The following is a 13,645-nucleotide window of genomic DNA, read 5'->3' on the forward strand; positions in this document are numbered from 1 at the left end:
TGCAAGAGGCTTCCTCAGTTTGTGTCTTTCTGACTAGACCAAGCTAGTCAGAAAGACAAGTACGTCTTCATGGATATATACCAAGTCCAGTTGCACTTGATTCAACTCCTTTGGATAACCATGACCTGGATGAATGAGAACATTCACAGACATGTCAAATACATGTTGAGTACTTGTAGGTTACACACGCTTATATATAGACACACATTCACGTACACATGCACTTGTGCAGGTGAGAGAAGTACTCTTAGTCTGAAGGGTCTTTCACTGTTTTGCACATGCACACTTGACTGAAAAAAATCCCCTGTGGCACATTTACTTATTTATTTGTCTGTTTTTTGAGTTGTAAATGCACATTCGCACAAGGTGAATGAATGTGTGGATCACATGCACACAAACACTCCACACACACACGAGAGTTTAGAATCAATCCGCTTTCTGCTACTTCATCTCAAAATAAAATCTGAAATGGGGGCCTCCATAGAGACAGGCAGCGTCCTTGTTGTCGACCATCTATATGTATTGTTGAAGCACACTGACATTTAAAGAAATTTCACAGCTGATAGAGTTCTGCAGAGACGGAAGTGACTCAGACCCAACCCTTACACACAGCACTGTTTACCCTAGGAGGGACTTAAGGCCAATGTCTACTGGCCTACTGCCACCTGATAGCACGGCAACAAAATAAAACGGTATCTTGAAGTTGTCCATTTACCTGGGAATTAGTGGTGAAATGGGTCATGTGGTCATAACGGGCTCTTTCAACTTTCTTGTCACTCCAGATACCAGAAGTCTTATTGGAAGTCCTGAGCTGATTTCAAGCTGGGAGAAGCTGGCATTAGTGACCCAATAGTTTTCCATCTAAAAAAGCACTCTGCTTGTTTATTCATATGTGGACTAATGAAGTGTGAGTGGAAGAAACTCTGCACACCAAACTGAGATCTCAGTCTTGGTCACTTTATTTATTTATTTTCTTATCATTATTCCCCCCCTCCTTTTTTTCTGCCCAATTGTACACTCTTCCGAGCTGTCCCGGTCACTGCTCCAGCCCCCGCCCATCCGGGGAGGGCTGCAGACTACCACATGCCTCCTCCGATACATGTGGAGTCGCCAGCCGCTTCTTTTCCCCTGACAGTGAGGCGTTTCGCCAGGGGGACGTAGCGCGTGGGAGGAATCACGCGATTCCCCCCAGTCCTCCCCGAACAGGCGCCCCGACCGAACGACTAGAGGTGGCGCTAGTGCAGCGACCAGGACACATACCCACATCTGGCTTCCCACCCGCAGACACGGCCTGTAGGGACGCCCGACCAAGCCGGGGGCAACACAGGGGTTCGAACCGGCGATCCCCGTGTTGGTAGACAACGGAATAGACCGCCACGCTAACCCGAACACCCTATCGTGGTCATTTAAAATAGAAATATGAGTACTTGTCACGTACTTCGACAAATCCTCACAGGATCTCGATCATTCCTTTGAGAAATACATCAGATTCTTGAAATAGGCAGTCCGGTAGATGGACCTCATTCAGCCCTTTGAGGTGTTTCCCATTTGAGTTAGAGGAATATGAACTTACGTTTGCATCTGAGGGACTCTATTGCCCCAGTGCTTGAAGTGGAAAAACGCACGCGCACATTGGTATTTTGGTGTGTGCATTTCAGCAGTGAATAAATCAACATGAAGAGGTCATGCCGACTTGCACGTGCATCTCTGCAAAGAGGACAATGAAATTCAGTTGTAAATTTTTAATTAGCAGTTTACAAGTAGAATGATGACAGAGACATCCGATTTTCTAAAACAACTGTGTTAATCAAACACAACGTGCAGGCCGCGGTCTCGTTTCCCCAAAGTTAAAGTAATAGACGAGAATGAAAACGTACCAAAAAAACAACACAAAAAAACAAAACAGGATACACTTTCATTTAATATATTACCCCCTTTAAAGACTAAAGTATATTCTACAGGAAATGTTTTATTCTACTGTACAGAAAACCCCGTCCTTTTTACATACAAAACAGTACAGTGTTAAAATATCATCTGAGGATGATGATGATGGTCCTACCGTCAGTAATATGGTATGTTTATAACCTCATCAACCTCAAAAAAAGGAAATTACAGCACAGACTTGGCCTTATGTGCTACATGATGCCATGATGCCCTTTGAGTTTAGTTTTTAGATACCTCAGCCATTCTAAAATCTGTACATTTATTTGTCTATCTGTCCATCCATCCATCCATCCATCCATTGGTCGGTCTTTTGTCTGACTGGCTTTCCATAATGCCTTCTGTTTCCATTTCCATTTCATCTATCCACTCCTTTTGAATTCATACTCTTCTTTCACTGTTTTCCAACCCATCCTCTCTCATCCCTCCTTGCTCCTACTGCCCCTCCGACCCCGTACTATTGTTGCTGTCGGCACCTTGCGGGGACCCTGGTGCGGATCCCCCCGTGGACAAACCTCCCTCTCTGTGCCCCGCTCCTCCCCGCTCCCCCGATCTCCTCGCTGCCTTCCCCTTCAGGAACGGGCAGTCAGGGTGGCGGGCCTGGTGGTGGAAGCCCAGCTCCTCCTGGGTGCCCGCCGTGTGGCCGCACTCCTCGCACACGTACAGCTTGTTGCGGCGCTCCTTGTAGGCGTACTTCTGGGTGACCCCGTGGATCTTCTTCATGTGCGACTCGAGGGAGCAGCGCTGGGTGAAGGCCTTGTCACAGAGGCTGCACTTGTAGGGACGGACCCCTGCCGGGGGAGAGAAAGAGGGAGAGAGATGGATCCATTATTAAAGAGGCTGCACTTGGGATGGACTAGCTATATGAGCGACATATTTTTTTTTGATTTCGATATACTTTATTAATCCCTTTAGGAAATTATTCTCAGCATTTAACCCCTCCTAGCTGTGTAGCTAGGGGCAGTGGGCAGCTGCCTTGCAGCGCCCGGGGACCAGTTCCAGTTCGTCTTGCCATGCCTTGATCAGGGGCACAGATGGGACTATAAACCCTAAAATACATGTCTTTTTGATGGTGGGGGAAACCGGAGCACCTGGAAAAAACCCACCGCATACACGGGGAGAACATGCAAACTCCACACAGAGGACGACCTGAGATAACCCCACCCCTGGGGTTTGCACCCAGGACCTTCTTGCTATGAAGTGACAGTGCTAACCACTGTGCCACCGTGCCGCCTCATATGGGAGGTATGGAGACAGAGAGAAAAGGGAATTGGATGTACAAGGGATGAATGCATGCTGAGTAAGAGGATGGGTGTTGGAACAGAGAGAACGACAAAGCATGCTCGGGGTTATGCAGGAGTGTAAACGGGTTCTCATGTTGCTGCCTTCTGTATGTGTTAGCGTGTGCATCTGTGTGTGTGTGTGTGTGTGTGTGTGTGTGTGTGTGTGTGTGTGTGTGTGTGTGTGTGTGTGTGTGTGTGTGTGTGTGTGTGTATGTGTCGAAATGCTCATGTGCATCAATTATCAGTTTTTCCGTTTCCATGTAAAGTGCATGTAAAGCCCGCTCCTTACCTGTGTGTGTGCGCACGTGTCGTTTCAGGTCGAATGTGTCATTGAAGCCTTTGCCACAGAAGGTGCAGAGGTGCCTCTTGGTCTGGTTGTGACACTTGGCGTGTCTATTCAACATCCGCTGGTGCTGAAAACCCTTCTGGCATACCTGCACGCATACGCACACACACACACACACACACACACACACACACACACACACACACACACACACGGTCAGTGTCCTCTGAATACGGATATTACTGCTGGCTGACCCTAAATGAGAGGGTTCGTTTCCATAAACACAGTGCATCCAGCCAGGTTGAACATTTTACAACCGGAAAACCAAACACCAATTGGTGTTTTTGAAAGTAAAGAGGATCAACAATACAACTACTTGATGATTAAAAGACGCAAGAATTTATCACGTGACTCGCTGAGCCAGACATATTTGCACGGCGAAACTCCAAACATGTCCACCGTGACCGCAAAATAGCAAGTTTTGCCACACTCGTTGACTTACCTTGCACAAAAACGGACACGCCGCCGTCTCCGTTGATGTACTTTGACCTTCTGTCGACCTGGTCACCATGGAGAACGTCGTCGCATCGGAGGTGGCTGTCGTCGGGGCAACTGGAGTCACAGCGACGTCCGGAGTGACAGTGGGTTGGGGAGGAAGAGGAGGAAGGGAAAGGGGAGGGGGAGGTGACTCGGGTAATTCGCCTGTAGTTACCTGAAGAGAGCGAGAGGGAGAGAGACAGAGGGAAAGAGAGAGAAAGAAACCGAGACAAAATAGTGAGTGATAGAAATAGAAGGTGTAAAAACGAACAGTGCAAAATTATTTTCTCTCGCTCTCGATGCCTCTCCTCTCTCTCTCTCTCTCTCTCTCTCTCTCTATATATATATATATATATATATATATATATATACACTACCGTTCAAAAGTTTGGGATCACCCAAACAATTTTGTGTTTTCCATGAAAAGTCACACTTATTCACCACCATATGTTGTGAAATGAATAGAAAATAGAGTCAAGACATTGACAAGGTTAGAAATAATGATTTGTATTTGAAATAAGATTTTTTTTACATCAAACTTTGCTTTCGTCAAAGAATCCTCCATTTGCAGCAATTACAGCATTGCAGACCTTTGGCATTCTAGCTGTTAATTTGTTGAGGTAATCTGGAGAAATTGCACCCCACGCTTCCAGAAGCAGCTCCCACAAGTTGGATTGGTTGGATGGGCACTTCTTGCGTACCATACGGTCAAGCTGCTCCCACAACAGCTCAATGGGGTTCAGATCTGGTGACTGCGCTGGCCACTCCATTACCGATAGAATACCAGCTGCCTGCTTCTGCTCTAAATAGTTCTTGCACAATTTAGAGGTGTGTTTAGGGTCATTGTCCTGTTGTAGGATGAAATTGGCTCCAATCAAGCGCTGTCCACTGGGTATGGCATGGCGTTGCAAAATGGAGTGATAGCCTTCCTTATTCAGAATCCCTTTTACCCTGTACAAATCTCCCACCTTACCAGCACCAAAGCAACCCCAGACCATCACATTACCTCCACCATGCTTAACAGATGGCGTCAGGCATTCTTCCAGCATCTTTTCATTTGTTCTGCGTCTCACAAACGTTCTTCTTTGTGATCCAAACACCTCAAACTTGGATTCATCCGTCCACAACACTTTTTTCCAGTCTTCCTCTGTCCAATGTCTGTGTTCTTTTGCCCATCTTAATCTTTTTCTTTTATTGGTCAGTCTCAGATATGGCTTTTTCTTTGCCACTCTGCCCTGAAGCCCAGAATCCCGCAGCCGCCTCTTCACTGTAGATGTTGACACTGGTGTTTTGCGGGTACTATTTAATGAAGATGCCAGTTGGGGACCTGTGAGGCGTCTGTTTCTCAAACTAGAGACTCTAATGTACTTATCTTCTTGCTCAGTTGTGCAACGCGGCCTCCCACTTCTTTTTCTACTCTGGTTAGAGCCTGTTTGTGCTGTCCTCTGAAGGGAGTAGTACACACCGGTGTAGGAAATCTTCAATTTCTTAGCAATTTCTCGCATGGAATAGCCTTCATTTCTAAGAACAAGAATAGACTGTCGAGTTTCAGATGAAAGTTCTCTTTTTCTGGCCATTTTGAGCGTTTAATTGACCCCACAAATGTGATGCTCCAGAAACTCAATCTGCTCAAAGGAAGGTCAGTTTTGTAGCTTCTGTAACGAGCTAAACTGTTTTCGGATGTGTGAACATGATTGCACAAGGGTTTTCTAATCATCAATTAGCCTTCTGAGCCAATGAGCAAACACATTGTACCATTAGAACACTGGAGTGATAGTTGCTTGAAATGGGCCTCTATACACCTATGTAGATATTGCACCAAAAACCAGACATTTGCAGCTAGAATAGTCATTTACCACATTAGCAATGTATAGAGTGTATTTCTTTAAAGTTAAGACTAGTTTAAAGTTATCTTCATTGAACAGTACAGTGCTTTTCCTTCAAAAATATGGACATTTCAATGTGATCCCAAACTTTTGAACGGTAGTGTATATATATGTTATATACACACACACCACACACACACACACACACACACACACACACACACATTAAAAGTTTAGATGATTCATTGGTGTCAAAGCCGGACATGAGACTTATAACAATTCAGCCTCAACCAACTGTACCCTCCAAAAGCAAATAGCAGGAACCAACTTTTCAAATGCACTTTCTTCCAAAGGTCGGGACCGTAGATCTCACATCTCGAAAAACATCAAACGCTGTTAAATCCAACACGGCCCACTTTCCCACCGACAACCAGCGATGCTTTGGGAAAGGACACATGTACTTTGAAGACATTTTACCTTGATTTTGGAGCGGACGTATGTGGAGTTCCCCTGCGTCCTCTTCCTGACCTCTGACCTCTCCTCCGACAACACTGTGGGGCTCTGCGGTTTGCCCAGCACCGTGCATGACGGCAGCTCGGCGTGCGCGTGCCTATCGGAGGGGGCATTTGTGTGCTTGGTGAGGCAGAGCGGGACTGTCTCCGCCAGGCTGGCTTCAGCCCCCGTCATCAGGGTGGACGGAGGAAAGATGGAGACTGCAGAGAGAGAGAGAGAGAGAGAGAGAGAGAGAGAGAGAGAGAGAGAGAGAGAGAGTGAGGTAGAGAAGGATAAAATCCCACAGCAGTGCAACACAAAGACAAAAACACATATCCAAAAACTAGAAGAACTACAGGAACACATACATCAAAACTAACACACATATCTAATCTAAACAAACAAAAATCACTGTCACTAGAGAACGAACGCCAGCCAGGATGACTGTCAGAACTGCCGGTCTGCATGGGCTAGCAGTTAGCTTAGCCTGCCCCACTTCCCCGTCCTGTCAGACCGCCCTTGGTGTTTCCTCTTTGGGCGCAGCCCCGGTCACAGCCGTGGTCCCTGGGCCCACAGGATGCATTATACCAAGCTATCTCAGCCGATCCAATGCTAGCTCTCCCAGCCAGACACCCTTGACACACCTCCCCACACGCCACACAATGACACTGTAAACACAGTCAACGCTAGACGAGGCTGCCACCAGACCACCCTCTGTGTTATCAGAACTGCCGGTCTGCATTGGCTAGCTGTTAGCTTAGCCTGCCCCACTTCCACATCCTGTCAGACCGCCCTCTGTGTTACCTCTTCGGGCACGGCTCCAGGCAGAGCCGTGGTCCCTGGGCCCACAGGATGCAGCAGACCAAGCTCTCCCAGTTGATCCAGCACCAGCTCTACCAGCCATCAAACGAAGACAAACTTAGATGCAGACGTGGACAAAGACACTGCATGGATGGCACTGGGTGAGGCCGCCGCAACTGTGAATTTGCTCCACCATCTTCCCACACCAGAAGCAGTGATAATAAGAGAGGAGAGGGAAAGACAGAGGTGGTGGGAAGCATCATAACAAAACAGGAGCAGGAGAGGAGGATGACGATAAGGAGGAGGAGGAACGGAAGGAAAATGGGGTCCAGGGACACCCAGTTGTATCTGAAGGGGTCACAAGGGCCCTCAGCAAGATAAAAGAAAAGAAAAGGACACTCTAGGTACAGGGTTTTCATGATCCCATGAGGTTGTGAACCCAACTATTCTTGTCATATAATAATCCTGAAGTGACACCAAAACAACCACAAGAGTCTCTTAAAATGACACCTGCCTTTAACACCAAACCTTTTCTTTACATTCAGGCTAACAACCACTCTGAGCAGTGAAACAGCGGATATCAGAGTCAGAATCTGTTTTACCGAGCCAAGTTAGTTTGCAGGTACAAGGAATTTGATTTGAATCTCAAATTCCTTGTACGGGCAAAACTTAGTTGTCCATAAAACAGAGTCTGATTTGTGATATCTTATTTCAGAATTATACTCCGACTTATAAAGAAAACCTCAATGACAACAATGAATACTTTGAACTGAAGTCGACGATGACAAAGGCCAACGAAGAAACAAGATTGGAATTAGATTAAATGGATAAATGTCAGATTTAGAGTAAAATTTCATGATAGACTCCGGAGACCGTGTGCGCTTGTATAGTGGGATAGCTTTTTATTTGTACAATCTATTAGCAAACTTGAAGAGTTAAAGTGTGTGTGCATGTGTGTGCATGCTGGTGTGTGCGTGTGCGTGTGTGGCCTGTTAGACAAGTCTGACCAGACAGTCCTGGTCCTGTAGCACCAGCCCTGAACCTTCCTCAAACAATCCACCTCCACAGGCCTCACAGGGTGTGTGTGTGTGTGAGTGCGTGCATGTGTTTGTTTGTGTGTGTGTGTGTGTGCGTGTGTGTGTGTATGCATGTGTGGGCCGCTCAGAGAAATGTATGGTTCAGCGAGGGCAGTGACTCTACTGGCCTACGGTGGGGCTCAATCGGATAACATGCAAATACGTATGCAAATGAAGCGCACCTCTGGGTTATGACGTAAACAAAAAAGAATAGATATCCATCTATGTATACTAACGTGAGTAACGGTATGCCTGACACAAAGAGACAGACATCATAGTCAAGGTAAAGTTTGTCCATAGCCAACATCAACATCAACGACCGTTGCAAGGAACTTTGCACCACCAGAGCCTGCATGTAATTGGGGGGGGGGGGCTCGTTATTTTGCATGTTTAAATGAATGTCAGTGCGTTACACAGGCTACGAACGGGCGTGGATTAATTCTCTTTAGGCCGATACAGCAAAAAAGGCTTATGTGTGCCCGATCTTTTCTCGTGACCCATGTGAAAACAAACGGGCTAAAAGAGACATCCCTATGGTGGACAGGTTTATGTTTTCCCAGTTGTCCATTAAAGCTAGATTTCTACTGACAGTGGTGGGGAGAAGATGGGCGCGGTGCCTACGTGAATCTAGATTATCTCATGGCTGTCTACATAAGATTGGATGGTGCGTGCAACTAATATCGGAGGGCAGCAAATTAGTCTATTGTCTTTTCTTTTCTTTTTTTGGTATATTTTAACATTTATGCAACAGCCTAATAAATCCCGTTTTCGTTTCACGGCAGCTTGGATGTGCAGCTGAGCTCTTCTGGCGCTGTTTGATCGCCCCTCCTTTCGCGCACGCGCGCACGTACACAGCCCGGCGTAACTTGGTGATATACCGGGAGGAGGGGCGTGCGCGGGCGGGCCCAAAACGCTGCGCTATTTAAATGAGCGATAAACAGAACAGGAAGGCGCTGACCCGTGGTGATGGGCCCGAGAGAGGGAGAGAGAGAGAGAGAGAGAGAGAGAGAGAGAGAGAGAGAGAGAGAGAGAGAGAGAGAGAGAGAGAGAGAGAGAGAGAGAGACTTTTGACTTTAAAAAATACATTGTCACACAGCAGCTTTGAAACAATGACTCACATAAATAGCACCAGAAAAAGTCACTAAACATTTGATTCGTCATTCATCACTGAACAAATTATATCATTATAACGCCACTGATTTACAAACACAGCCACGCTAGTCATTAATTAATGAAATTTAAAATCAATTAAAACTCCGGCTTTTACGACAGAGGTGAACAGAGAGAGAGAGAGTGAGTGAGTGAGTGAGTTTTCTGAGGTGTTCAGTATGTGGGACTTGCTGTCCATTTGGCTGTACCATTTCGGTACACGCCATGGTCAACATTTAGCTGTCTTTTATCAAACACGTAGAACAAAGAGTGCGTGTGTGTGCGCGTGTGTGCGTGTGCGCGTGTGTTTGCAAAAGGCGTGCAGTGCTGGTTTATAGCGGCGGCTCGCTTCCTCGGGTGGGGGGGGGACTCCCCGCCTGAGTGTTTGGACGAAGTCCGTTATATTTCCTCCCTCCGGTAGACATCCAGTAAACCTGAGGTCCAGGCTCATTGACGGACCCCCCCCCCCCCGGAAACATCTGTACCGTGACGTTTCTACTCCCACACAACCATCTCCCGAAATCCCGTTCAACAAGTGTCGACAAGAGGATAATTTCACTATCCCAAAAAGCTGCCGCTCCACGCAGGCTCGAGGGTCGGCTCCATCCAGCGCCATGCGGATTTATATCCATTATCCCTTCATATTTTTTCCAAGAGCGGAATTATCTTAATGTTATTTGTTTAATTGTCAGAAGCATGAACATCCGCTGAGAGACGCACACGAGCATTTGAGATGCCTCGATGCATACTCGAATAATCCAGGTGAGGAAATCACATAGGATTGAATCAGTTCATCAACACACAGCGTTAATTGAGAGAAACGCTTCATCACTCATCTAAGTGACTTCCTCCGCCTCAACTGACTGCAGGTACCCCCACCCCTCACAAACAATACAGTGGCACAGCAACCGTAAACAACGATCGCTCTCATATGCAAATGACCAAGAATGGCGAGTCAAATAGGCCATCTACGTGAAGAGGGAAAGACCATCCTGAACCGAGAAGGGGGGGTGGGGGTTGGGCTAAGAGTACATCTGTCATCATCTTACAATGCTGTGCTTGCAAACATTCTCCAATCCTCCGTGAATAGTAATAGTACACACGGCCAATGTAGCTCTAGTTAATGGTCACGGCAATTTGCAGTTGATACTGAAGAGGCCACTTAGATGAGTGATGAAACGTATCTCAATAAACGTGTCCAGATGAGCCGAGGATGAGTGGATAAGGTACTTACTTTGGATAGGGTGAAAAAAAACGGGGGGGAGGGTCACTAAAACTGACCTGACGACATGCAACTACAATACACGTGTATTTATCATGGCGTGCACATGGGCCTCATATTTTTGTACAAACTGACCATGCATCCATTATGTTGTGCATAGTAACACTGAATGACAGTGTCGCATCATGAATACTGCATGCAGGTGAAGAAGACTGCATGCATGTGAAGGAGACAGCACAGTCGGTGCACGGCGTTTGCAAAGTTGATGCAAGTGGTTGCCTGAATTGGGGAACGGGGGAGGGGGGCGGGGGGCGCAGCCGTCGCTTTTCTTAAACGATAAGACCTCTTTTTTAGATAAAAAAAAACAACGAGTCGAAATCCGGTTCAAAAAGGGCACTTTAGGACCTCCGGGGCAAAAGGGCAGGGACTCGAACGCCCACTTCGGGCTTCGACCCCTTCCTTCAACACGTGCCCCCACCGAGTCCCCTTAACGTGACGTTGAAGGGAGCTCATTCTAACATGAGGGCTAGCTGGGGAGGGCGGAGCAGACTGGTGACAACATCCCGATTCGTCATCGCTCTTCTTCCACACGTCAAGGCTCCGTACTAATTACCACAGGCCGGGCAGGACCATCAGGTAACGGCACATACCAGAGACTGGAGGCGCGGGACCGTTGCTGCTAATTATAGGCGGTGCAAGTCTTCACCCAATCACGCCAAGATGGCGTGTCCACTACGGAAAACTAACGTCTTATAGCAGAGGCCTAGCATACCCATTATTATTTTTTTGCAACCAAAATTGTACTTAAGCCTATCAGTGTGCTATTATCTACAAGTTAACTAGACTCTGTATTTAAATGCATGCTTTTAATAAACACTAAAAGTATTCAGCGAGTCTAAAAGTACAAGTTTCATTTGTTGACCTAAAATAAAAGCACGCTAGACATAATAAACGCACGCAATTGTCCTCTTATGAGGGACACTCATATTGGTGGTGATGATATGGGGGGGGGGTCAGAATGGATTGAGTTTCACCGACATGACTGCCCAAGTCCAGTTAAGAGATTTGGGGCTCAAACAAGTCAAGAGGATGGAGAAGTCAATGATTAAAAGTTAACGATGTCGCGATGAAGAGAGAGAGCGAGAGAGAGAGAGAGTGGGGGGGGGGGTGGAGGTGGTTAGGGGGAAGGGCGTCCCATTGAGGTAAAGGGGACCTAGAGAGTGATCGAGGGGGGGGACAGGGTGTAGTCCGTTAGCTGTTATCTGATACCGATGTGGTCTAACAATAAAACTCCGCCGAAGGCAACAATGAGGATTGTTCTCAAGTAGTAGTGAGAGACAGACAGACAGATGAGAGAGAGAGACACACACACACACACACACACACACACACACACACACACACAGACAGCCTGGGAGAGACAGACGGATCGCTACGTTTTTATTTCAGTTTGAACTCCACTGTGTCAAATAGCAGCGAGGCAGTTAATCAAGCATGCTAATTGGCTACAGCCGGCAGCGCACTGCATTCAGTCAGTGTGGTCACACAGATCCTGGATAAGACGGTCCTAATGTACAGACCACACACACACACACACACACACACACACACACACATAACCCGCTGCTGGGCACCACAGGCGACCCGTCTACACATACACGCCAAGCTTCGCCATTACTGCAGGCTAACGCGTGTTTTTCGTGCGTCTATGAAAAAAAGCACAGAGATAAAGATGTTTGTGAAGGTCCTCATTCATCCAGGTCATAGTTGTCCCAAAGGAACTTGATCAAGTGCAACTGGACTTGCTTATAACCACGGATATATAACCGAGTCCAGTTAAACTTGATTCAATTTCTTTGGGACACAGAGATAAAGATTTCTAATGGGTTTACGATGTCATAAGGTGCGATAAACCGATCCCCACCCACCCCCAAAGACAACAACAACAACCCTGAATATATATATATATATATATGTGTGTGTGTGTGTGTGTGTGTGTGTTAAGTGAATCAGGTAGCCCAAATAACGACTCCTTGATAGATGTAAGGCAATGTAATTTAAATATGAAACACGGTAGAAATCTGAAATTAGGTTGTTTTTTCCCGGGGTCGATATGAACTCCATGAGGAAGAGCAGAGGGCCCATAAATTACACCGGCTAGGCCCTACACACACACACACACACACACACACACACACACACACACACACACAACACAACAGAATACAAACCCTAAAAGGTTTAAACATCTTTTTTTACACCTTTGGGATTTCGTTTGAATCCCATTTCAACTCGATGCCCAGATATTCAGTTGCCTCGCCGCTCGGCTCTGTCCAACAATTAGGCTCCGGGTCGTGGCGACCTGTCGGGCCTGTAAGCTGTCAACTCTGGCTGCACAGAGAGGGAGAGCTCCGCTGTCTCCAGCGACACAAAGTCTACACCTTTTTCTCTTTCTTTTTCTAGCCCAGATCAGATCATGATAGAGCACAGATGATTAGATCTTCACTGCACGTCCCTCTGCGTGCTTTCCCGTTACTCGGTGCCCCCCGTGCACGCGCCCCGTTACACCGCTGAGGGGGGAAATGGATCATTACGGTTCGCTGACTCACCTGGGACGTAGACGTCCCCGCGCTCATGGTCTGGCAGCTCGCTCCAGTTCCGTTTTCCGGGCGAAACGCTCGTCTTCTTCACCAGAAAGGCCCGCGGCATGTTCCTTAATTTCTTTTCTTTTCTTTTTTTTTCTCTCTCCTCGAGGAGCCCACGCGCAGTCCAAAGTGTGTCCCCCTTCCAAACAATGCCGCACTAAGAAGCGGAACTCAGGCGTCTTTCCACGCCTCACCTTGGAAAGGAGGGGGGGGGGAAGAAAAACCCCGAAGGTAACAAGTCTTTTCTCCCTTTTCTCACCCCTGCGCTCCTCCCACCTTTCTTTTTCTCAATTCCGCCGTCGAAACTTTGTTTCCGTCGTCCTTTTTTTTTTCTTTCAGTTTCCGAGGCTGGTTTTTTCTTGCCTTTTTTTTCTCACGGTGGCTTCA

At 47.0% G+C, this 13,645-nt stretch overlaps 1 protein-coding gene across 1 annotated transcript; it reads right to left on the bottom strand.

Annotated features, from left to right (window-relative positions):
* Positions 1 to 1,733: 1,733 nt before the first annotated feature.
* ovol1a (ovo-like zinc finger 1a) lies at positions 1,734 to 13,331 on the bottom strand. Its single transcript, XM_056300700.1, has 5 exons — positions 13,223 to 13,331; positions 6,351 to 6,586; positions 4,013 to 4,222; positions 3,514 to 3,658; positions 1,734 to 2,732 (listed from the first exon to the last, which is right to left on the bottom strand). Exons 1-5 carry the CDS (start codon positions 13,320 to 13,322, stop codon positions 2,377 to 2,379), a joined length of 1,047 nt encoding a protein of 348 aa, XP_056156675.1. The 5' UTR covers positions 13,323 to 13,331; the 3' UTR covers positions 1,734 to 2,376.
* Positions 13,332 to 13,645: the final 314 nt, after the last annotated feature.

This window comes from Lampris incognitus, chromosome 20 (assembly GCF_029633865.1).
Source record: "Lampris incognitus isolate fLamInc1 chromosome 20, fLamInc1.hap2, whole genome shotgun sequence".
In the NCBI taxonomy this organism is placed as follows: Eukaryota; Metazoa; Chordata; class Actinopteri; order Lampriformes; family Lampridae; genus Lampris; species Lampris incognitus.

Coding starts and splice junctions, on each gene's coding strand:
- ovol1a (XM_056300700.1), bottom strand. CDS start 13,322: ATGCCGCGGGCCTTTCTGGTGAAGAAGACGAGCGTTTCGCCCGGAAAA. Junction 6,587..13,222: donor CGGGGACGTCTACGTCCCAG/GTGAGTCAGCGA, acceptor CTCTCTCTGCAG/TCTCCATCTTTCCTCCGTCC. Junction 2,733..3,513: donor ACACGTGCGCACACACACAG/GTAAGGAGCGGG, acceptor CTCCCCCGGCAG/GGGTCCGTCCCTACAAGTGC.